A 23,945-nucleotide genomic window follows, 5' to 3' on the forward strand; every position below is an offset into this window, starting at 1 on the left:
ATCCCAACAGTTTTCTTTGTATAAACTTCTAGGAAGTATTGTATATGTTAGGTCATTGTCAGTTGCCACTACTTTTGTATTCCTATGGGATCTCATATGGGATTATCTTCTGATATCTTTGCACTTAATACTGGAAGACATAACTTATACATTTTTTCTTTGTTTATGTTAAGACCTCCTTTTTACCTATATTAGAGATTTCATGAAATTAGCTTTTAAGGTCTTGTTCAAAATGTTATTCTGATAAACAGTTAAATTGATTTACTCTTCACTTGTCTTTGGTTTGTGGTAAGCCACTAGGCATTAAAAAAAATTAGTGATACAGCCCTTAGAGCAACCCCCAACAAACCCAATTAACCCTCAGCTAATCACGGGACAATTTACAATGACAAATTAACCTACCTGGTATGCCTTGGGACTGTGGGAGGAAATGGGAGCCCTCAGGGAAAACCCACGCATTCCATGGTGAAGATGTACAGGGACGCCTTACAGAATGGCGCCGGGACTGAACTCCGAATTCCGGAATACCCTGAGCTTAATAGCACTGTGCTAACCGTTATGCTACCATGGCAATACTTTTAGTATCTATTTGTAGATTTTGAGTACGACTCCACCCAACTTTCTCAAATAAAATATTTAGGTTCTTTCCTTATTTACTTGAAGTTGCCACTTCTGAAGTTTTACCAGATTTAGTTGTATTAATTTCATAGTTGCAAGGATGTTCTATATCTTTTTGAGGCTGCTGGTACTTGTTCTGTTGTAGTCATATCAAGGTATGAGTTATGTTGTATTTTACCCACGGGGTAGATGGACACAACAGATATCTCTGGGGTGCAGGTGGGCAGCCAGCAACAACCCAGAGCACCTTCATTTTCTCAATGCATCATTCCAAGGCTGTGGTCAAGGACATTAAATATAATTGCCTGGGAACTGTTGGGGGAAAAGTAGAGCTCATTTATTCTGTATTTCCATTGAATTTCTGTGTGACTTATGGAGAGATTATATGGGAAAGATCATGAATTTCTAGCTTCATACGCATAAAAGCAGCTCTACATCGTATTCTTTTGTAGGGCAATGTTATTTGTTCCACAAAAGCTGATTGGAAAAATAGATTACTTTAGTGAGGAGCTGTGTGATTCAGTATATACCAGGCGGACAGTAGTTAGCATAGAACAGGGGACTTACCCACTGGCTTTCTGCCTCGACTTGACCATATTTTAAATTACAGGCAGCAAGCACCACCTTCCCAGTGCTGGCGGGATCCTTCTTAAGATAATGCAGTCGGGCTCCGATGATGTCACTGGGTTCTGACCACAATCTTTCAAATATCTGTGGGTGCGGAAGTGGTTCCAGAAGACTGGAGGGTTGCCTATGTGATACCTCTGTTCGAAAAAGGGAGAAAAGGGTACATCAGGTAATATAGTCCAGCTAGTGTGACATTAGTAGTGAGTAAGTTTCTGCACACTGTGATGTGGGGTAATAATACAAAACCAAGAAAATTTATTGGTTAGTTAAAACAGCTAGAACAGCAAGTTATTTTACTAAACTTTAAATAGAGTTCATTCAAGAATTGATAGGGTGGATCAATATATGAAATGCAATCAGTATTAGTGTGAATTTTGAAATGGTTCATAGGAGATATGTTGATGCAACTAAGGTTCTCAGTGTTAAAGCAGATGTTGCTTAAATGACAAGATAAAATGATTAATGAAAGTTTTTGAAACTGGAGGGTTGTAAACATTGATATTGTCTCAAGATGGTAGACGGTTGCAATTTTAAATTTTACTTACACACTTATAAAATAATTGAATTCTGTAGGACATGAAAATGAATTACATGAAGTAAATAAGGTCTTTAAAATGGAAGGTAGTTATTCCATTATATAAAGGGGCCATTGCTTATGAATTTGGTTAGGTAAGATTTATGTATTTCACTTGTTGAGGTCTGTCTCAGACTTCATTAGGTGTGTCATTTCAATATTGTAGTTTCTGTATTTAAAATGTTCATTGCAGTATTTTAATTGAATCAGCTTGATGGATGGATGCAGTTTATTTAAATAACTCATTGCTAACTTATCAATGAATAAGCTGCAAGAAAAATAATATGACATTTTCTTTACGTACAGTAGTTGTGTTACAATAAAGGGTAACTGCACTTAGAATTGCAAACTGTGAAAATTGATGTCACAAACACAAATAAATTTGTTTATTTTTTCCACATCATAACTGAATAGAATTTAATGAAAACTCATTTATAAAATATAAACCTTAGTATAATCATAAACTACTTCACACAATCTTGCATAACTGTTTAAGATTAGGAACAAATCTCTCTGCTTTCACAGCCAGTTGCTTTAACAATTGATAGTAGATTTTGGAAATGTTTGAGTCACCATTAAAGGGTAGCAGCTGCCTCTGTTTCTGTTGCTCAGTCTAGGACTGTTCTTCAGAAAACAAAGTGCTTTAAGAACTAAAGCTTAGAGATTTTTTTCAATGGTTTTAGGTGTCAATTGTTAAAGAGAATAATTTTTCTACAATTCTAATGACAGTATGAAGAGTGTATATTGTTATTTAAGAATTACTTTGCTAACTGTGGTAGTATAATACTGTGATATTCAAATCTCAGTACTTAATGACTCCTTTATGATTGCAGGGCTTTGGTAAACACGTGGATGTTTCATATATCGCTAAACATTACAACATGAGTAAAAGCAAAGTGGACAACCAGTTCTACAGTGTCGAAGTAGGCGATTCTACCTTCACAGTTCTCAAACGCTACCAGAATCTAAAGCCAATTGGCTCTGGAGCTCAGGGAATTGTATGGTGAGTACACAATGTAAATTTTTCAAGCATGTCTTGGCTTTCTGTATTGAGTTAAGAAGTTAAAAACATGAAGACCAAAGATCTACATGTTAGAAATCTGTCCATAACTTGCTGACTAGAATTACTTCTGTGCTAACAGGAGTTCATTTGTTTTGTCAGGGCTGTAGGAGGTGAATATTAACCTACAGGAAATGAGTGATTTGCCTGGAGGTTTTTCAGGTTCTCTGTGCTTCCAGCAACTCTTTGTCAAATCTGTCTGCTGGCATCCTCTTGTTCCCTCACCCAAAATGAAAGGGGACAGTATGGGGATAGAATCCATTCATATATACCTTTCAACCTGGAGTATTACTTCAATAAACCAACTGCGTGGCCGCCAGGGTTCATATAACTAATGGGAAAAAGCGTCATGCAATGGGTAGTTAAGAAAGCTTATGGGGTGTTAGCTTTCATAAGTCAAGGGATAGAGTTTAAGAGTCGCGATGTAATGATGCAGCCCTATAAAACTCAGGTTAGGCCACACTTGGAGTACTGTGTCCAGTTCTGGTCACCTCGCTATAGGAAGGATGTGGAAGCATTGGAAAGGGTACAGAGGAGATTTACCAGGATGCTGCCTGGTTGAGAGAGTATGGATTATGATCAGAGATTAAGGGAGCTAGACCTTTACTCTTTGGAGAGAAGGAGGATGAGAGGAGACATGATAGAGGCATACAAGATATTAAGAGGAATAGATAGAGTGGATAGTCAGCGCCTCTTCCCCAGAGCACCACTGCTCAATACAAGAGGGCATGGCTTTAAGGTAAGGGGTAGGAAGTTCATGGGGGACATTAGAGGAAGGTTTTTTACTCAGAGAGCGGTTGGTGCGTGGAATGCACTGCCTGAGTCAGTGGTGGAGGCAGATAACTAGTGAAGTTTAAGAGACTACTAGACAGGTATATGGAGGAATCTAAGGTGGGGGCTTATATGGGAGGCAGGGTTTGAGGGTCGGCACAACATTGTGGGCCGAAGGGCCTGTACTGTGCTGTACTATTCTATGTTCTATGGTTGATAGAACACTTGCTTATGGTTAAGTGTGTTCCTTATACACTCAGGAGGTCAATGTAAAAGTTAATGCTGTATTTAATTATTGTGACAATTGCATTGCTTATTGGGTATCATCTTGAGCTCAAAAATGGCTTGGTCAGAAGGAAGTAGAATCAAACCACAGTACATCAAAGTGTAAAACTAAGGCCCCACCTACCCTGCTGGATGAATTTTAAAGGTCCTAAAATGTTATCCAGGAAAAAGCAGGGAGGTTCCATGTGATAACCAGGTCACTATTTACCTCTCAACCAATATCAACAAAAAAATGCCAAATTGTCCTGTAGAGTATCTTTTAGCTGTTTGTGGGATCTTTCTGTGCATAAATTAGTTGACATGTTTCCCTGAATTGGTATAATGACTACATTTAAAGAGGACTTTATTGGCTGTGATCTGAAACTCTGCATGGTTATAGGTGAATCATTCATTTGTTAAGTGGTGTGTCATTGTGTGATATGGGCGATCATTGTCTTTCTATGACCATGATTGTTCTTGGCAAATTTTTCTCGTCAATAGACAATAGGTGCAGGAGTAGGCCATTCAGCCCTTCGAGCCAGCACCACCATTCACTGTGATCATGGCTGATCATCCACAATCCGTACCCTTTTCCTGCCTTCTCCCCATATCCCTTCACTCCGCTATCTTTAAGAGCTCTATCTAACTCTTTCTTGAAAGAATCCAGGGAATTGGCCTCCACTGCCTTCTGAGGCAGAGCATTCCATAGAACCACAACCCTCTGTGTGAAGAAGTTTTTCCTTAGCTCCGTTCTAAATTGTCTACCTCTTATTCTTAAATTGTGGCCTCTGGTTCTGGACAGTGTCATTGTCATTGGCTTCTGGGCAGTGTCTGTACAAGGTGGGTGACCCTAGCCATTATCAATAATCTTTAGAGATTGCCTCGTGTCAGTGGCTGCATAACCAGGACTTGTGATATAAGTTCTTAATTTAACAGGTTAGGTTGATGCCTTTTTATATATGCAATAAAAATTCATAGGGCATGTCCTGAAAACAATTTAGTTCAGTTACAGATGCATTTCTAGACTTGCTGAGTTTCTACATTTGAAACCAAAGCTTCTTTGCAGAAGTTTCCGAAACTAAACAATATCCTGTGAATTCTGGTTAATTGGGCTGACGGTTAATTAGAGAAGCCATTTATTTGGGTCAAACCCTTAATCTAATGATGAAAATAGCTGGGTTTCTCTTCATTTATTTGGGACACCCTGCCACTTAATTAGGACAGGTGACTGTTATTGAACAGTTTCTAACTAGAATCAAGTGCTTGTTAAAGAATTGGGAATTGCGGTCGGCAGAAATATCAGATGGGGTGTTGAACCAAGCAACCCAGGTATTGATGAATGCCCAGGCTACCTCCACAGCCTTCATTGACACTAGAGGGACAACCTCTGGTCATCTGGAGGTCCGGTTCACCATGGTAAGGAGGTGTTTGAAACTGCGGGGTGGGGGGGTGGCGGGAGGGAGAGGACCGACCAGGTCAACGTTGAAGCAGTCAAATCGTCATTCAGGGATCTCAAAAGTTGCCGATGGTGCCTGAACGTGATACGTAATTCTCACCTGCTGACACGCAACACAGGCTGCACTCCAGCCTCAGACATTATTCCTAAGGCTGTGCCACACAAACTTTAAAGTAACGAGTTTCTGTGAAGCCTTCCCACCTGGATGCGAAAGGCCATCAATGGAGTTAAAAACTATACCTCCAGTTTGTAGGCACTGTGGGGCAAGAGCAACCAGTTAAGACATTATACAGGAAAGAAACACCTGCATCCATGAACTTGGTGTCAGCCAACCTCAGACCTGTGACTGCTGTCTTGTAAACATGAACCTCTAGGTCAGTAGCTTGGTCAACTGCCATGCCAGCATAGTCAAATCCAACGTGTAAGGAATCGCTGGTGGACCGTGAGATGCAATCAGCCACAGCATTATTTTTCTCTTTGATGTGCTGTATGTTAGTTGTGAATTCCGAAATATAGGCCTGGTGACAATGCTGCTGTGCAGACCAAGGTTCTGATGCTTTGGCCATCATTTGCATGAGGAGTTTATGGTTAATGAACTTGGTGAAATGCCAACCCTCTGGTAGAAAACAGAAATGGTGATGGCCAGATAGAGATTGAGAAGCTCGCAGTCAGACGTGCTCAGGGGAGTGGAGCTGCCAGCTGAAGAAGTCGAGTGGCTTCTACACACCTGCAACCAACTGTTCATACTCTGCACCCGCAGCGTTGTCTGAGGTGTCAGTAGTGATAGCTAGGTGTGTTGGGGAATGAGTGCACCAGTAGGGTTGCATTTGAAAGAGTTCATTTGTTGTCATCAAATGCGCTGAACATGTCTGCTGACCACTCAATCACCTGATTAGGGGAACTGCCTTTAAGGGCACCATACAAGGGCAGCACAAGTTCAGCAGCTCACGGAATGAAATGGTAGTAAAAATTCACTATTCCTAAAAACTGTTGCAGTGCTTTGGTAGTGTGGGACAGTGGAAAGTCCATAATAGCAGCATCTTTTGATGCAAGGATTTCACACCTTCTGCAGAGATGCAGTGGCTGAGAAAGACAATAGTGGACAACTTGAACTGTATTCAGCAGGGTTAATAATCAGCCCATGTTGGCTTAGGCACTTGAAAAGTGTGCGGAGATGTGTTAAGTGTTTGGTTTTGGATGCGATGGTGACAAGTATGTCGTCCAGGTAAACAAAAAGAAAATCTAAGTCCGTTAGTCAATGGAAAGTCTGTGCTGCATTTTTCAGTCCAAACAGCATGTGCAGAAACTGAAATGGGCCAAATAGGGTCATAACAATTGTCTTAGGAACATCCTCAGCACACACAGACACGTGATGGTAGCCTCTTACTTAGTCCACTTTAGAAAGAAATTGCCCTTCCGGCTAAATGTGGCAACTCATCTTGAATGTGTGGGATTGGGTAATGATCACAAATGGTGGCCTCATTAAGGTGGTGGTAATCGTCATGGGTGGCAACCGCTGTTGGGCTTAGCGGCTATATGGAGTGGTGAACCCTAAGGACTATTTGACCTGGGCACAGTGTCAAGCATTTCCATGTTAGCAAACTTGGCCTGCACCTGGCCAGCTTTTTTGAGTCCGGTCTACGCACATGGGCATGAACTGGTGAGCCAGTTGTGGAAATGCTGTGCTTGACCCTGTGCTTGCTTTTTGACTGTAGTGGAAAATGGGCTTGGTGAGGTTGAGGAATTCACCCAGCAGGTGAGTGAATTCACATGAGGTGGTGTATGTACTAGACAAGAGTCCTCATGGGAAACTTACTAGAGCTACAGGGTAACAACCCAAAGTCCTTTGCGTCCACAAGCCAGCAGTTCATAGATTCTACTGACAGTCCTTTGGCGCCAGCAAATCTGCACCAAGGAGAGGTCTAGCAACTTTAGCCAAGACAAAGTCTCATATGTAATGTTGTCCACTGATGCAGAGCATTATGCATCTTGTCCTACAAGACCTGATTCTGCTGCCACTGGTGGTCTGTAGTGAGGGTCCATCGCTCTCTGCCTTGTAATCAATGGGCTATGCTGGCAGCACACTCACTTGAGTGCTCGTGTTACATGGGAAGCGTTGCCCTGAAAGGGTGTCCGTAATGAACAATAGATGACCCTGGCAGCTGGATCCCACGGTGTTCGCAGACCTCCGATGTCCTGATGTGCTGGCACTGTCGAAGCTGCATGGCAGTTGGCACTTGGTGCTTGTGCCGAAGCATACGTGGTAAAAACATAGATTAGTTTAGAGCCATGGGCCCGAGTCTGCTCGTGGCTCAGCTGACAGGGCTTATTGAGACAGGGAGAGGAGGAGGAACGATGCACCTCTGCCTGGCTGAGTGTAGAGTATTGGCCATTTTAACATACTCCCTATAGTCCTTCATGGGTGTATTAGTGACAGCTATGTGAACTTGCTCATGCATTTGCTGCATAAAGAGTTCTTTAAAAATAAAACAAGGATGGTGATTGCCCGGGAGGGACAGCATGTAGTCCACTAGATCTGAAGGCCTCGCATGACCCAGGCCAGTGAATGAGAGCAACTGTTTGGCATGCTCAGACTCAGTTCAAAAGTCTGTAATAGGCAAGTTTTCAGAGTAACGTATTTATCACGTGCAGGTGGGTTTTCTAGTGGACTCCCCACCCTGGCGGCCCTGGAATTACTTTGCAATGCTGTAACATAGAAGAATATAGTATTGTGCTCAGTGATTTATCTCAGCGCGAACTGGGTTTCTGCCTGTGCAAACCACATGGCAGGTAGTGTGCTGCTCCCAAAGCTCCAGCAATTCGAAAGCCACTGTGTTGATCAACGTGTCTTTGAGTAAATCTGGAATCGTCCAATCACATTAGGGTCACCAGTGTAGGGTTTGTGAATAAAACATGTGAGAGTCATTTTACCTGCTTAACAAAAGCTGTAGCCCTTTACTTCCATTACCAATAAAACCGAAAGCAGGCACCCTACACTGATATCATTACATCAGACACTGTCTCTTAAAGTGAAGACAACAACTCATTGATGCTGCTTGTGAATTAGGTAGAACAGTTTCTGTTATGAATAGTATGTGTCATCTGTCACCCATTACATTACCTTACATGTGCACTTGTGTGGCCGTTAGACACTACACCATGCTTAGAGTGAAGAGTTTTTAGATAACATCAGTTGTGTGTGCTTATGTTGCAGTATGTTATCCATTTGGTTCGATGGACACCGATTCAAAAAGCAGTGATTTTTGCTCATTTTGTTTTTTATTTTGACTTGACAAAAATTCAGACCCTTGCCGAGATGCCACGAAAGGATTTGACATGAATTAAAAATATTACTCTACTGGACCAAATTAAAAGCTATCCTCCTATTACCACTCACCTTGAGTTCTGATGAAGGGTCTCGGCCCGAAACTTCGGCTGCTTGTTCATTTCCATTATACTGCCTCCCCGGCTGAGCTCGTCCTGTATTTTCTGTATGTAACATCAGCTTGAACTTCTGAACACATCTGAACTTGAACTAGTGATGACACAGGGTGCCAGGAAATTTATTGTTGGATTATAACACTTCTTCATGCAGCAAGGCAGTGAAGGCAGACCATTATCTGCACTAGGTGTCTGCGCTGAATTTGTTCATTTACAGTCAATCAAAAGAGCACAACTGCGTACACTGGATGAATTCCTCCTTTCGATAAATATTAGAAACTAATACACAGTTCTATAGTACTGTAGTAGTATTGATAATGTTCTAATTTGTTCTGTATTTCATTTAACTACATAATTTGTTACTCAGTAAAACAGTTGTTCATCTTTTTTTTATACGTTTCTAACCATTTCCATGAAATATCGACTAATTGGGGCAGCCGCTTAATTAGACCAAAGGTCCTGATGTGTCCCCAGAAACCGGAATCCAGTGTATAATATTTCTATTACCTGTCAAAGATATTCCTCCACTACTTGAAAGTTACTGGCAGATGATTTGTGAAACATTTAAGCTAATCAATAGCATAGGAAGGCAAGTTTGAATAAAGGAAATGGAGAATATTCTCCGTGAAATTTTTTTTCAGTGCTTCTTGGGTCTGTGTAAGAAATCCGTGTGTATTTCTCACCTTGACATAGTTTAGCGTGGTTGTAACCTAAGTTTTCCTTAGTTTCTTCAACATGATACTTTCTTCCGCACTTCTAAAGCTTTTTTTCAAAATCCGTTTTGTTGATTGTATCTTTAGCCAGATCACTGAGTGGTTTACTGTTTAATCATTGTGTCTCCAATGAAACCAACCTCAAGAAATTATATTAAAGATAAATGACAATTGCTGTTGTTTTTGTGTTGTTTGTTTTTTGAGTCTAAGCATTCAGTTGTATTATTTTTTGAGTGGAAGCGTCGAACACCATGTGCCTGTATAATGCACCTGGGGCTATGTAGACTACTCTGTGGGTCCATGCAAGGTTCAGTGAGATTGCGTCACTGGCTCAGTTAACCATTCATAGAGTTGAATGTTAAGGAACAGGGAGTCAAATTTGTCTCATTCTTCCTCAGTGAGCTTATTGAATCTATGGAGATTTTTTTGTATCTGCAGTTGGTCTCGGCATTAAGTAATAGGAAGAGACTTGACAGAGCACAATAATAGTTACTATAAGTTGGTTAAGAACTTAACTATAAATTTGATAGTAAAGAACTGGTTAAATCACAGTGCCAGTGGTCCAGGGACTTGGACCAACTGTCTAGACTCAAAGTTCATCTCCCAACATGAAAGCTGTGGAATTTTAGTTCTGCTAATCATGTGGATTTTGCATAAAAATTAATCTGTTTAAAGATGATGACATAGACCATGGGATTACTGCAAAAACCAATTTGGTTCATGAGTGAGAAAGTCTGCTGTCCTTACCTGGTCTTGACTTCAGACATGTCCCATGTGGTTGACATACTAAATGCTCTTTGAAATAGCTTGAGTAGTTCACAAGGGGTAATAGGGGATGTGGCCTTGGCAGTAGCATACACATCCTGAGAAATGAATAAGAGAAAATTAAGTGTTGTTGTGGCCACTCGGGTTTCAATTCCCATTCCAATTACTTCAGCAAGCGAGTCTTAAGTTCACGTGATGTGTTTGAGGGTAAGCTGTATGCCCAAGGTGCCATTTTGTGGATGAGACATTAAACTGCTTCACAATAATCTCAGAAGGGTGTAAAAGACCTCATGGCACTATTTCAGAAAGTTACCCAAGTGTACTCACCTATAACTATTGCTCAAACAACATCACATGATTGTTTCGCATTGCTATTTGTGGGAATTAGAGACTGCACCACTATCTTTGCATCATGTTTTGCTCTCATCACTGTATTTATTATTACTATGAACAGTATATTGTTTAATCTGTGATCTTCAAGGAAGATCTGTCATCTACCAGGAAATTATAGACCATTGAGTCTTACTTCAGTGGTGGGCAAGTTGTTGGAGAAGATCCTGAGAGGCAGGATATATGAGCATTTGGAGAGGCATAATCTCATTAGGGATAGTCAGCTCGGCTTAGTCAAAGACAGGTCATCCCTTACGAGCCTGATTGAATTCTTTGAAGATGTAACAAAACACTTTGAAGAAAGTTGTTATGAACCAGCAGCAACAGATATGAAACTGAGACAGGGTTATAAACAAACCACGAGATTTATTAACCTCTGCTCAAAACATCAAAAAATAAACAAAGGACTAACTTAACCGGAAGTTAACAGGCAACTATATTGAACAAACAGTCAAACTTATAAACTATTATTAACGAGTTTTCATCCAAGCACAGACTTAAAGTGGTAAATTCAAAAGTCCAAGTAATTTATACAGTCATTAAGGAAGACACTTCCCCGAAACAACAATTCCTTCAAAATAATGACGAATCTGCCGATCACAGCTGAGAGGTGCCTTGTCCAAAGGAATCACAAAGAAATAGTGGAACTAACCTTTTGACTGGAGGGTGGTCACTGCACAAACCTTCCCGACCCTGCAGGGGCTTAACTCAAATGGGTAAGCCACAATTCCCGAACAAATTCAAAAAGGTCGATCATTCCCAAGACGCTGAATGACATTAACTTTACCCAATCCTTTGCCTGGATAACTCTGGTAATGTCTTCACTCTCTGATACTGGACTGTAAGGGAAAAATAAGGTGCAACAAACAAAACCAGTGGTGTCTCCAAACATCCGACCGGCAACAACAACATTGCACTAAAAATAAAAATGAGAACTGCGTCACAGTGGCAGGCTTTGTTTAAGTACCGTTTGGAACACGCCATCACGTGACGTAACATCACCCCATGGTCATGAGACAATTGCTTCATGCCCATCACAAGATAATGACATAATGCTCACAAGATAGTTACATCATGCTCACGGGATATGTAACAAAGTAGAGCAGTGGATGTAGTGTATATGGATTTCAGTAAGGCATTTGGTAAGGTTCCCCAGGCAAGGCTCATTCAGAAAGTCAGGAGGCATGGGATCCAAGTAAACTTTGCTTTGTTGATCCAGAATTGGCTTGCCCACAGAAGGCAAAGGGTGGTTGTAGATGGTTTGTATTCTGCATGGAGGTCGGTGACCAGTCGTGTTCCACAGGGGTCTGTTCTGGGACTGCCTCCTCTTTGTGATTTTTTTTTTATATAAAGGACCTGGATGAAGAAATAGAAGGGTGGGTTACTAAGTTTGCTGATGACACAAAGGTTGGGGGTGTTTTGGATAGTCTGGAGGGTTGTCAGAGGTTACAGCGCAACATCAACAGGACACAGAACCGGACTGAGATGTGGCAGATGGGGTTCAACCCAGATAAGTGTAAAGTGGTTCATTTTGGTAGGTCAAATTTGAAGACAGAATGTAGTATTAATGATAAGACTCTTGGCAGTGTGGAGGATCAGGGAGCTCTTGGTGTCCATGTCTGTAGGACACTCAAAGCTGCTGCGCAGGTTGACAGTGTTGTTAAGAAGGTATATAGTGTGTTGGCCTTCATCAACTGTGGGATTGAGTTCAAGAGCTATATAAGAACTTGTTCGGACCCCACTTGGAGTATTGTGTTCAGTTCTGGTCACCTCACTACAGGAAGGATGTGGATACTATAGAAAGAGTGCAGAAGAGATTTACAAGGATGTTGCCTCAATTGGAGAGCGTGCCTTTTGAGAATAGGTTGAGTGAACTTGGCCTTTTCTCCTTGGAACAACGGAGGAAGAGAGCTGATCTGATAGAGGTGTATAAGATGACGGGAGGCATTGATCATGTGGATAGCCAGAGGCTTTTCCCAGGGCTGAAATAGCTAACATGAGGGGGCGTAGCTTTAAAGTGCTTGGAAGTAGGTACAAAGGGACGTCAGAGGTAGGTTTTTCACACACACAGTGCTGGGTGCGTGGAATACACTGCCAAAGAAGGTGGTAGAGGCGGATACAATTGGGCCTTTTAAGAGATTCTTAGATAGGTACATGGAGCTTAGAAAAATAGCTATGTGGTAGAGTAATTCTGATCTAGAGTAGGTTACGCGGTCGGCACAACATTGTGGGCCAAAGGGCCTGTAATGTGGGGTAGATTTCTATGTTCAAGCGAGAATTTTATTACGTCCTTGTAGTAAACTAATTTGATGAAGGGTGTTGAGACGAGCTAAATACCAATTTTCTCAGTGACGATATTTGAGAAGTACTGTGTTAACTGCAGAGTACTTCAGAATGTTCTGAGATTGTACATAAACTCATGTTCTTTTTTCTTTTTGTGCTACCCTTTGGAACTTATATTTCTCTTGGACTTTAAATCTGACCTTTAAAAGTGTTTCTTTGGAGAGGGTGACAGCTTTAACAATGAACAGAACCTGCAGAAGGTTAGCAGTTGCAGGAGGCTGAAACATGATGAATGTAATTGGGTAAAAACCTTTTTCAATGGTGATTGAATAGTAAAACAAGATGTAAAAAGAAAAAAAACGCTGAAAAACAAGAAGTATCAGAACCCTTTGGTCATTGTTAGCTGGTTCTGTATTTATAATTTTGTGCAAGACTGGGTTTGAAATGGTTCATTTAATAGCACTTTATACTATTACAAACGTAGAGCATAAGACATAGAAGCAGAGGTAGTAGAATTAGGCCATTCAGTCCATTGAGTTTGCTCCATCATTCCTTCATGGCTGATTTATCTCTTTCAACCCCATTTTCCTGTCTTCTCCTCATAACCCTGACACTCTGACTAATCAAGAACCTATCAACCTCCACTTTAATTATACCCAGTCTCCACGGCCGTTTGTGGCAGTGAAATTCACAGATTCATTACCCTCTAGCTGAAGAGGGCCTCATCTCTATTTTAAATGGAGGCCCCTCTGAGGCTGTGCTCTGTGGTCCTTGACTCACCCACTGTAGAAGACATCCTCTCCACATCTACACTATCCAGTCTTTACAATGTTCAGTAGGTTTCAATGAGATTGGCTCATTCTTCTAAACTCCAGTGAGTACAGGCCAAGAGCCATCAAACGTTCCCCAATGTTAACCTTTCATTACTGGAATCATTCCCGTGAACCTCTCCTGGACCCCCTCTAAACCAGCACATCTTTTCTTAGATAAGGGACTCAAAACTGCTCACAGTACTCCAAGTACGGTCTGATTAATGCCATATAAAATCTCAGTATTACATCCTTACTCATATATTCTAATCATCTTAAAATGACTTCTAACATCGCATTTGCCTTCCTTACCACTGACTCAACCTGCAAGTTAACCTTTATGGAATCCTGTATAAGTACTTGAGAGGACTTTGCACCTCTAATTTTTGAATTCTCCCCCCCCCTTACAAAATAGTCCATGCCTTTATTCCTTTTACCAGAGTGCATGACTATGGTACTTCCTGACACTATATTCTATCTGCCACTTTTTTTCCCATTCTCCTCATCTGTCTAAATTCTTCTGTAGCCTCCCTACTTCCTCAAAACTACCTGCCCCACCATCTATCTTTGTATTGTCTGCAAACCCGGCCAGAAAGCCATTAATTTCATTATCTAAATCATTGATATATAATGTGGAAAGAAGCAGGCCTAACACTGACCTCCGTGAAACATCAATAGTCACCAGTAGCCAACCAGAAAAAGCTCCCTTTATTCCAACTCCTTGCCTTCTGCCAGTCACCAATATTCTATCCATGCTAGCATCTGTCCTGTAGTACCATGGGCTCTTGTCTTGTTAAGCAGCCTCGTGTGTCACCTTATTAAAGATCTTTTGAAAATCTAGGTGAACACCATCCACTGACTCTCCTTTTTCTACCCTGCTTATTATTTCCTCAAAGAATTTCAACAGTTTTGTCAGACAAGTTTTCCCCTTAATGAAACTATGCTGACTTTGCCTTATTTTATCATGTTCCTCCAAGTACCCCAAAACCTCATCCTTATTAGTGGCGTCCGACATCTTCCTAACCACTGAAGTCAGGCAGCTGGCCTATAATTTTCTTTCTTCTCCCTCCCTCTCTTATTCTTAAAGTGTGGAATGACATTTGCAGCTTTCCAGTGCTGGAGAACCATTCCAGAATCTAGTGATTCTTGAAAGACCATTACCAATGCCTCCACAATCTTGTCAGCTATCTCTTTCAGAATCCTGGAGTGTAGTCCATCTGATCCCTGAGACTTATCTACCTTCAGACCTTTCAGCTTCCCAAGCTCCTTTTCCTTAGTAAGAGCAACTACACCAAAACAAATTTACTGCAGTTTCCTTGTCTATCTTATTGTAATGGTATAATATTCCTTTCTTGAAGGATATCAGTAGAAGATATGGAATTGTCCCAGAGCAGCCAGCACACCAGGGATTAGTTTTAAAATGTACTGATTGTGAACCATACTTCGCAGGGTTTCTGCTGTCCCACTACTATTGTTGTGTGAGCCTCCAGCTGAGTAACGTGTTTAGTTTTAGTACCAAACTTCAGGATGAAGGAGTGAAAAGATGTTGTAGAAAGCATAGAGATTGATGAGGCTGGTACCTGTGTTGAAAGGGTCACAGAGTCATGGAGGACAACAGCACAGAAACAGGCCCTTGGCCCCATCTGGTCTGTGCTGAATTGTTATTCTGCCATCCCATTGACCTGCACCTGAACCATACCTCCCATCCATGTACTTATCAAAACTTATTTTAAATGTTGCAATCAAACCCATATCCATCACTTCCACTGGTACTCATTCAACACTTGCACCACCCTCTAACTGAAGAAGTTCCCCCTCATGTTCCCCTTAAATATTTTATCTTTCACCCTTAACCTGTGACCTCTAGTCCTAATCTCACCCAACCTGAGTGGAAAAAGCCTGTTTGATTTACTCTTATCTATTCACTTCATAATTTTGTATACCTCTATCAAGTCTCTCCTCATTCACCTGCACTCCAGGGTAATCTAACCTGTTCAACTTTTCCCTATAACTCAGATATTTAAGACCCGGCAAGATTCTTGAAAATTTACACTGTACTCTTTGAATCTTATTGATATATTTCCTGTAGATAGATGGCTAGTACTGCGCACAATACTGTACTCTAAATATGGCCTCACCAATGTCTTACACAACTTCATAGCATCCCAACTCCTGTACTCAATACCCTGATTTATGAATGCCAATGTGCCAAAAGCTCTCTCTGTAACCCTATCTACATGTGACACTGCTTTCCAGGAAATATGGATCTGTATTCTCAGATCTGTCTGTTCTCCCACTTTCCCCAAAACCCACTGTGTAAGTCCTACCCTGTTTACCCTATTTGTCTGCATTAAATTCCATTAGCCATTTTCCAGCACATTTTTCCAGCTGGTCTGTATCCCACTGCAAGCTTTTCATAGCCGCCTTCACTGTCTATTACACCGTTGAGTTTGTGGAGAAACCAAATAAGAGAAAATGGTTCTCAGTAGTGCAGAGAAGGTTAAGGCTGTAAGACCATAAGATATAGCTGCAGAATTAGGCCAAGGCCATTTGGTCCATCGAGTCTGTTCCACCATTTCATCATGGCTGATCCATTTTCCCTCTCAGCCCCAGTCTCCTGCCTTCTCCCCATATCCCTTCATGCCCTGACCAATCAAGAATCTATCAACCTCTGCCTTAAGTATATGTAAAGACAGCCTGCACAGTTGCCTGTAGCAACAAATTCCACAGATTCACCACTCTCTGACTAAAGAAACACCTCCTCATATCAGTTCTAAAAGGACATCTGCCTATTCAGAGGCTGTGTCCTCTGGTTGTAGACTCTCCCAACATAGGAGACATCTTTTCCATGTCCACTTCATCGACACCTTTCAACATTTGATAGGTTTCAATTAGGTCACCCCTCATGTTTATGAATTCCAGTTAGTCATCAAATGCTCTTCATACATCAGGCCATTCAATCCTGGAATCATTTTTGTGAACTTCCTTTGAGGTTTGAGAAACCACATCCTTCATAATCAACACCCAACATCTTCCCCAACTCTTTGAGCTCAGACTAACTGGCCTATAGTTTCCTTTCTTCTGCCTCTCTCCCTTCGTGAAGAGTGGAGTGACATTTGCAATTTTCCAGCCTTCCAGAACCATTCCAGAATCTAGTGATTCTTGAAAGATCATTATTAATGCACCCACGGTTTCTTCAGCCATGTCTTTCAGAACCCTGGGGTGTACACCATCTGGTCTAGTTGACTTATCTACCTTCAGACCTTTCAGTTTCTCAAGAACCTCCTCCCTAGTAATGGAAACTTCACACGCTTCATGACCCCTGACGCCTGGAACTTCCACCATACTGTTCGTGACTTCCACAGTGAAGACTGATGCAGAATACTTATTTTTGTTTGTCCCCCTTTACTACCTCTCCAGCATTGTTTTCCAGCGATCTGGTATCCACCGTCACCTCTCTTTTACACTTTATGTATCTGAAAAATCTTTTGGTATCCTCTTTAATATTATTGGCTAGCTTACTTTTGTATTCCATCTTTTTCTTCTTAATGACTATTATTAGTTGCCTTCTGTTAGTTTTTAAAAGCTTCCCAATCTTCTAACTTTCCACTATTAAATGCCCTCTCTTTGGTTTTTATGTTGACTTTGACTTCTTGTTAGCCACGGTTGTATCATCTTGCCTTTAGGATACTTCTTCCTCTTCGGGATGTATATATCCTGTGTCTTCCGAATTGCTTCCAGAAATTCCAGCCATTGCTGCTCTGCCATCATCCCTGCCAGTGTTGTTTTCCAATCAATTTTGGCCAACTCCTCCATCATGCCTCTTTAATTCCTCTTATTCCACTGTAATACCGATACATCTGACTTTAGCTTCTCTTTTTTCAAATGTCAGGGTGAATTTGATCATATTATGATCTTTTTCCCCCAGTGCTCTTTTACCTTAAGTTCTCTAATCAATTCCGGTTAAGGATGTATATAAATATTGCAAAAATTATTGGGAATACTCAGTAGGTCAGGCAGCAACTGTGGAAAGAGGAACAGTGTTAATGATTCAGGTGGACTAACCTTTGTCATTACTGGGAATGTGAAAACAAATTAGTTTAAGATTGTAGAGGGATTTTTTTCATAATGGTAAGATTTCTTTTCGGGTGAGGCCAGGTTTCTCCCAGAGATTTCAATGTTTATCTAGTTGTTTAGTGAATAGATGTGTAAGGAGAGTATTTGGGAGAGATTAACAAAAGGCATTTCTAAAGCTGCTATAGGCAAGTTGGAACTGGCAGAAAATGTTGGAAGTTGGTAGCAGATCAGGCATTGTGTTGGAATGAGGAAAAATAAGTTCACTGAGCAGTTTTAATACAAACAAAGAAACAGAGTTCTCTGAAATTCTTGAATTCGTTATTGAGTCCTAAAGACTGCAGGGTGCACTTACTGATACTGTTCCTCAAGCTTATGCCACGTCCCTTAACTGCCTTTGAAATGGCCTAGCATGCTACTCTGTACGTGCTCACCCTGAAAAGATATCCCTAGAATCTGAGAATGTGCAGCAATTGAGAAAGATATCTAACACACTGTTGGCGCAATTGCCTGACATAAGTCACACATACATTCATAAATATTAGCCAACCTGAAAGATTATGCCTTTCAGCTACATATTATCTCAACAGCAGAATGGACCTACGTATTTCAGGTGTTACAGCAAGGATATACAGAATTGTGCAAAAGTCTTAGGCACATCTATGTAGCTAGGGCTGAAGCATAATTGAAGCATAAATTGTCCACGCATTGCAAGCACCATACAAATGCAGTAAACCCAAATACCCAGAAGTGGCCCTTCTCATGTTTACCTCTATGCTAAGTATTGTCTCAATGGTAGGATGAAATAAATACAGTCGACCCTCCTTATCCGCGAGAGATTGGTTCCGGGACCCCTCACGGATACTAAAAAACGCAGATGCTCAAGTTCCTTATTCAACCTGTCTCAATGCGGTGGACCTTAGGACCCAGCGGAACCCTGGACCTTATTTAACCTATCTCAGTGCGGCGGGCATTAGGACCCGGCGGTGGAGCTCTGAATCCGCAGTGTTTCTGTTCATGAAAATAATCACGATGGTGATTTAAAATAAAGTGGAAATAATAAAGCGATCAGAAAGAGGTGAAACGCCATCGGTCATTGGAAAAGCGTTAGGCTACGGTCTGTCAACGATCGGAACAATTTTAAAGGATAAAATGAGAAAGGCCCTGCCCGATTAAAGCTACAATTATTATTCAGCAATGCAGTGGTTTAATTATTGGGTTTTGGGGTTTTGGGCTTTTGATCCTTCACACCAACCCGGCAGGGATAGACAGTGCACTTGGGAGCGATCTGTCACTGGATTGAACTGGGGAACTTTCGTTCCCGAGCCCGGCGCTGAAACATACATTTCTTAAGTGTTTTATATGCATAGAAAGGTAAAATATATACTATATACTACGACAAATGTTTAACTAACTGATGCTAAATAATACTGGATGTACCTGTTCCGACTTACTTAGTAAGAGAACTTCCGGATTTTTTTCAGTCCCGATCCAGGATAACCTACGCACATCCTCCTGTGTACTTTAAATCATCTCTCGATTACTTATAACACCTAATACAATGCAAATGCTATGTAAAATAGTTGTTATACTGCATTATTTAGGGAATAATGACAAGAAAAAAGAAGTCTGTGCGTGCTCGAACAGCAAGTGCTGGAAGAGCACTTCCAGATTTTCTCGATTTGCAGTTGGTTGAATTCGTGCATGCAGAACTCGCGGGTAAGGAGGGCCGACTGTACTGCACTTTAGGCAACTGAATTGGTTTGCATTGCAGTGACACTTTGTGGTCAGAACCCACAACTGCAGACAGACTCAGACTCGAATTTGCAGCATACCTAAGGAACACACAGTGTCACTGAAAGTTGATATTTGTAGTCCTCTCTAAGGAAGGTGTTAGTGTAACACCATTACAACCACAAGCTGACAGAGGTAACCCCAGCACAGCTTGACCCAAGAACATTGCACTTTGTGCTTGTTGCTGAATATATTAATCACATCTAATTGCTATATTGTTTTATCAAGGGGAAAAAAGAGATAGCTAACGGCTCTCTTCTACTGCAGGAAGCTGCCAGTTTCCCTTTAGAATTCTGATTTCAGAAAACATAGTTGGGGATTGGAAAACCAAGAAGTAACACACCTACAATGCCATTCCCACCAAAATGCAAATGGAAACTCCAGAGCAATAATATTTTAATTGAATTTCTGTGACAATCACTTATATTTTACTTACATAAACTGACTTACAAGAAGGTTGATAAAATATAGTTGTAGTAGAAAGCAGGTGTACTGTATGTGTTGTTTGTCACTGAAAACCTAAATCCGATCTCTTACTTGTTAAACGAAAAGATCAGTGATATGTCCAGCCAATGTTCTTCTGTTATCATTAATTTTTGGAACTTTCTGCCTCCTTTTTTGATAATAACTAAGTAACTGGAATCTAAGGCTTTATTAGAAATGAAGATGAGTATGTCAAAGCATATTTTGCTACTGGTTGAAATAATGGATTATATGGTTTCCAACAGTTTTTCCTCCTCTCTGCTGAACCATAAGAAGGACCCACTTAAAGCAGTTAAGTACTTCTCCATGGAGAAGGAACAGTTTTGGTCAAGAGAAATGATTGTGTGATACACTCCAAAGCAAATCACACATAATTTCATGATCAGCCATTGTAGAGAGATGTTGAGTGAGAGTTATCAGGTCCACAGTATAGCTCAGTAAGGAGGAAACACAAAAAGGAGTAAATTATTTCAGACCATGACTTCTACTAATAATGGCAAAGAAGCAAAATAATTTTCCTTATCCCAAGCAGAATAGAGGAGGGAGATGGAAAATTTGCCCGAGTGGTATCATAACAACCACCTGTCAACGTCAGCAAGACCAAGGAACTGATTGTAGACTTCAGGAGAGGTCCATGAGTCAGTCTTCATCAGAGGATCAAAGGTGGAGAGGGTTAGCAACTTTATCTTCCTGGGGGTTACTACTTCAGGGGCCTGTCCGGGGTCTGTCATGTAAGTGCAATTGCGAAGAAAGCACAGCAGAGCCTCTACTTCCTTAGGAGTCTGCGGACATCAGCATGACAACTAAAACTTTGACAAACTTCTATAGATGTGTAGTGGAGAGTGTGTTGACTGGCTGCATCACAGCCTGGTATGGAATCACTGATGCCTTTGAATGAAAAATCCTACAAAAGGTAGTGGATTTGGCCCAGTCCATCACAGATAAAGCCGTCCCAACAATTGATCTACATCTACATGTAGATGTAGGAAAGCACCATCCATCATCAGAGATCCCCACCACCCAGGGTATGCTTTTTTCTCACTGCTGTCACCAGGTAGAAGGTACAGGAGCCTCAGGATTCGCACCACCAAATTCAAGAACAGTTATTTCCCTTCAACCATCAGACTCTTGAACAAGGGGGATAACTACACTCACTTGCCCTTCCATTGAGATGTTCCCAAAACCATTGGTCTTGCTTTAAGGCCTCTTTATCTTGTTATCTCATGTTCTTGGTATTTATTGCTATTTATTTATATTTGCATTTGCACAGTTTGTTGTCTTCTGCACTCTGGTTGATCTTCAATTGATCCTTTTATAGTTACTATTCTACAGATTTGCGGAGTATACCCACAGGAAAATGAATCTCAGGGTTATATACGGTGGCATATATGTACTTTGAAAATAAAATTTACTTTGAATTTTGAAGTCCACCCGAATTCTGCTGCCTTGTCACTTATTGCAGCCTTGTGTCTCTAACCCTCAGAACATTAACATGTCACAATAACTTTGAAGTTAAATGTGGAATATTATTAAAATATTTAATATGTTCCTGTTATCTCTACTGTTTTAACAGTGAATAATCTTTTATTCTAGACAGATTAATCTTTCATCTTTAAGAATGATTTCAAGAGAAAATGTTCAGCATTCATAGAGTGGTGTCTCATGGCATGATCTTTGTGCTCGATAACTATATTAACATGGTGATCATGAGTAGTGTGACTAACATTCCTTATCATTTTAATCCTTGATGTAGTGCTTCATATGATGCTCTACTTGATAGAAATGTGGCCATTAAGAAACTCAGCAGACCATTTCAGAACCAGACGCATGCCAAACGGGCTTACCGAGAGCTTGTACTCATGAAATGTGTCAACCACAAAAATGTAAGTTCTTCTATTTTTAATATATCCTGATTGTTCCTATTAACAGGGGAAACAAAGGGATATCATCCTGCTGGAAAACTCCCATGTTACTTTACATTTACCAAAATAGCCTCATTCTATTATGTTAATCTTGCTTTCTGTTGCTAAGAATGGGATTAAAATTAAGTACTATCAAACTCAGTTATTATTTTTCTGTGCTTATATTTAATAGTCTATGATAAATAGAAAAGTGAGCAATATTGGGATAGTGAAAAAACGCTGGAAATATGAGACAATGCAGAAACAGCTGACTATCTGAAATGATTAAATCTGCTGTCAAGTCGAGAAGGTTGCAATGTGTCTAATGATCTGCTATTTCTTCAGATTACATTAGACTTCATTAGAACAATGTAGGAGGTGAAATACAGAGAATGTAGAATGTGAATGGGATGGAATATTAAAAGGTGAGGTGAACTGATGAGAATGTTTTTGAAAATGTCATCTGATTGACATATTTGCTTCTGAGTTAATGACTGCCTAGTGGAAACTGCATGTTCAGGGATGCACAGTCCAGGACATCAGCTGGTGCACTCACGTAGTTGGGCTAGTTGTCCACCATCACAAGGTAGAATAGAACTATGATGGTGATGCTTTCTGCTTTTCTCTTGGAGTTGTTGGACAGGGAAGATCATAGCCACCATGCCTCTGAGAACAGAATTGGACTTCAAGTGAGGACTGTTATTTGGTTTTACTTTTAATCAGAGATGCAGCACGGTACAGGACTTTGGCCCAATGAGCTCATGTGTGACCAAATTAACCTTCTAACCTGTACGTTTTTGGAATGAGAGAGGAATTGGAACACTCAGAGGAAACCCATGCAGTCAAGAGGAGAACATACAACCTTCTTATTGAGAGTGGTGGAATAGAACCTTGGTCACCGGCGTTGGAATAGCATTATGTTAACTGCTATACTACTGTGCCGTCCCTGTCTTGTTAATAGCCTTCACCCTTGGTCCATATTTGAAATGGGCTTCCTCTGGGCATTGGTGGGAAGTGAGAGAACACTCAGTTCAGAAGGTAGGCCTGGTATTCACAACTCCACTGAAAATCCTACCCCTGGCTTGAGACACAGGGTCGCCAACGGCCCTGACGAATTTCAGTTGCAGTGTACTTTACTCCAGCTAAGAAGACCATCTTTCACAGAACCATTTCCCGTCTTATGATGATCTCAATCAGACCAACAAATTGGTCCCAATGGATGTCATAATATGGACAGTTTTGTGGTGTGCCTACCAGGAATTAGATCAAGGACGTACAACAGAAACTCATTGTAAAATAATATGCTTACCAGAATCTAATATGTGAGGCACTTGAATCATTTTGTGTCCAAGGGGGTTGGTCTTTCTTCTAATGCAATTCATTGATAGATTTAGTATTGTGTAATATTTTTAAGAACAATATGATCATACTGACAATTTCCTGCATCTCTAACACAGGAAATTTAAATTGGAGTAAGTATTTCTTGATCTTTCTGTTCCAAGAATACAGGAAGTATGATGCAGATGCTTATGATAAACATTTCTAGTCTTCCTACAAAATGTAGTAATACCAAGCTGGGAGGGATGTGCAGCTGGAGGGTCTTAACACACTCCTCTGAAGTGGGAAGGGTAGAAATGCATCACATTTAACTGGAATGATTGTCAGTCATGATATAAACTCATGGAATTCCCATATTAAATGATGAAAAATGTTTACACTTTTAATACTGCAAATGATTCAATAGTTCATGAGCCACTCTAACCTTGAGTCAGTGAGTAGAAGGAACAAAAGGCAGCATAGAATGAGGGCTTTTTCATAAAGGAACGTTTATAGTTGGCATCATCCCACACCACGTAGGTTCCAGTTGACCCACTGTGGTCTGCACCAAACAGACTTGTCACATGTGTTCCAACTGGTCTGAG

The 23,945-nt window shown here is 40.8% G+C and overlaps 1 protein-coding gene across 6 annotated transcripts in view; it reads left to right on the forward strand.

Moving 5' to 3' along the window:
- mapk10 (mitogen-activated protein kinase 10) overlaps positions 1 to 23,945 on the forward strand; it is a 236,772-nt gene that overhangs the window by 112,380 nt on the left and 100,447 nt on the right. For 5 of the 6 annotated variants that reach the window (XM_063043509.1, XM_063043513.1, XM_063043514.1 and 2 more), the window contains 2 exons: positions 2,653 to 2,822; positions 21,876 to 22,005. In XM_063043509.1, coding sequence (XP_062899579.1) covers positions 2,653 to 2,822; positions 21,876 to 22,005 — 300 coding nt within the window. Of the gene's footprint in view, positions 1 to 1,228; positions 1,415 to 2,652; positions 2,823 to 21,875; positions 22,006 to 23,945 lie in introns of all 6 variants that reach the window. The other variant, XM_063043510.1, reaches the window with a different exon arrangement.

The sequence above is a fragment of the Mobula hypostoma genome, chromosome 3, assembly GCF_963921235.1.
Source record: "Mobula hypostoma chromosome 3, sMobHyp1.1, whole genome shotgun sequence".
Taxonomy (NCBI): domain Eukaryota; kingdom Metazoa; phylum Chordata; class Chondrichthyes; order Myliobatiformes; family Myliobatidae; genus Mobula; species Mobula hypostoma.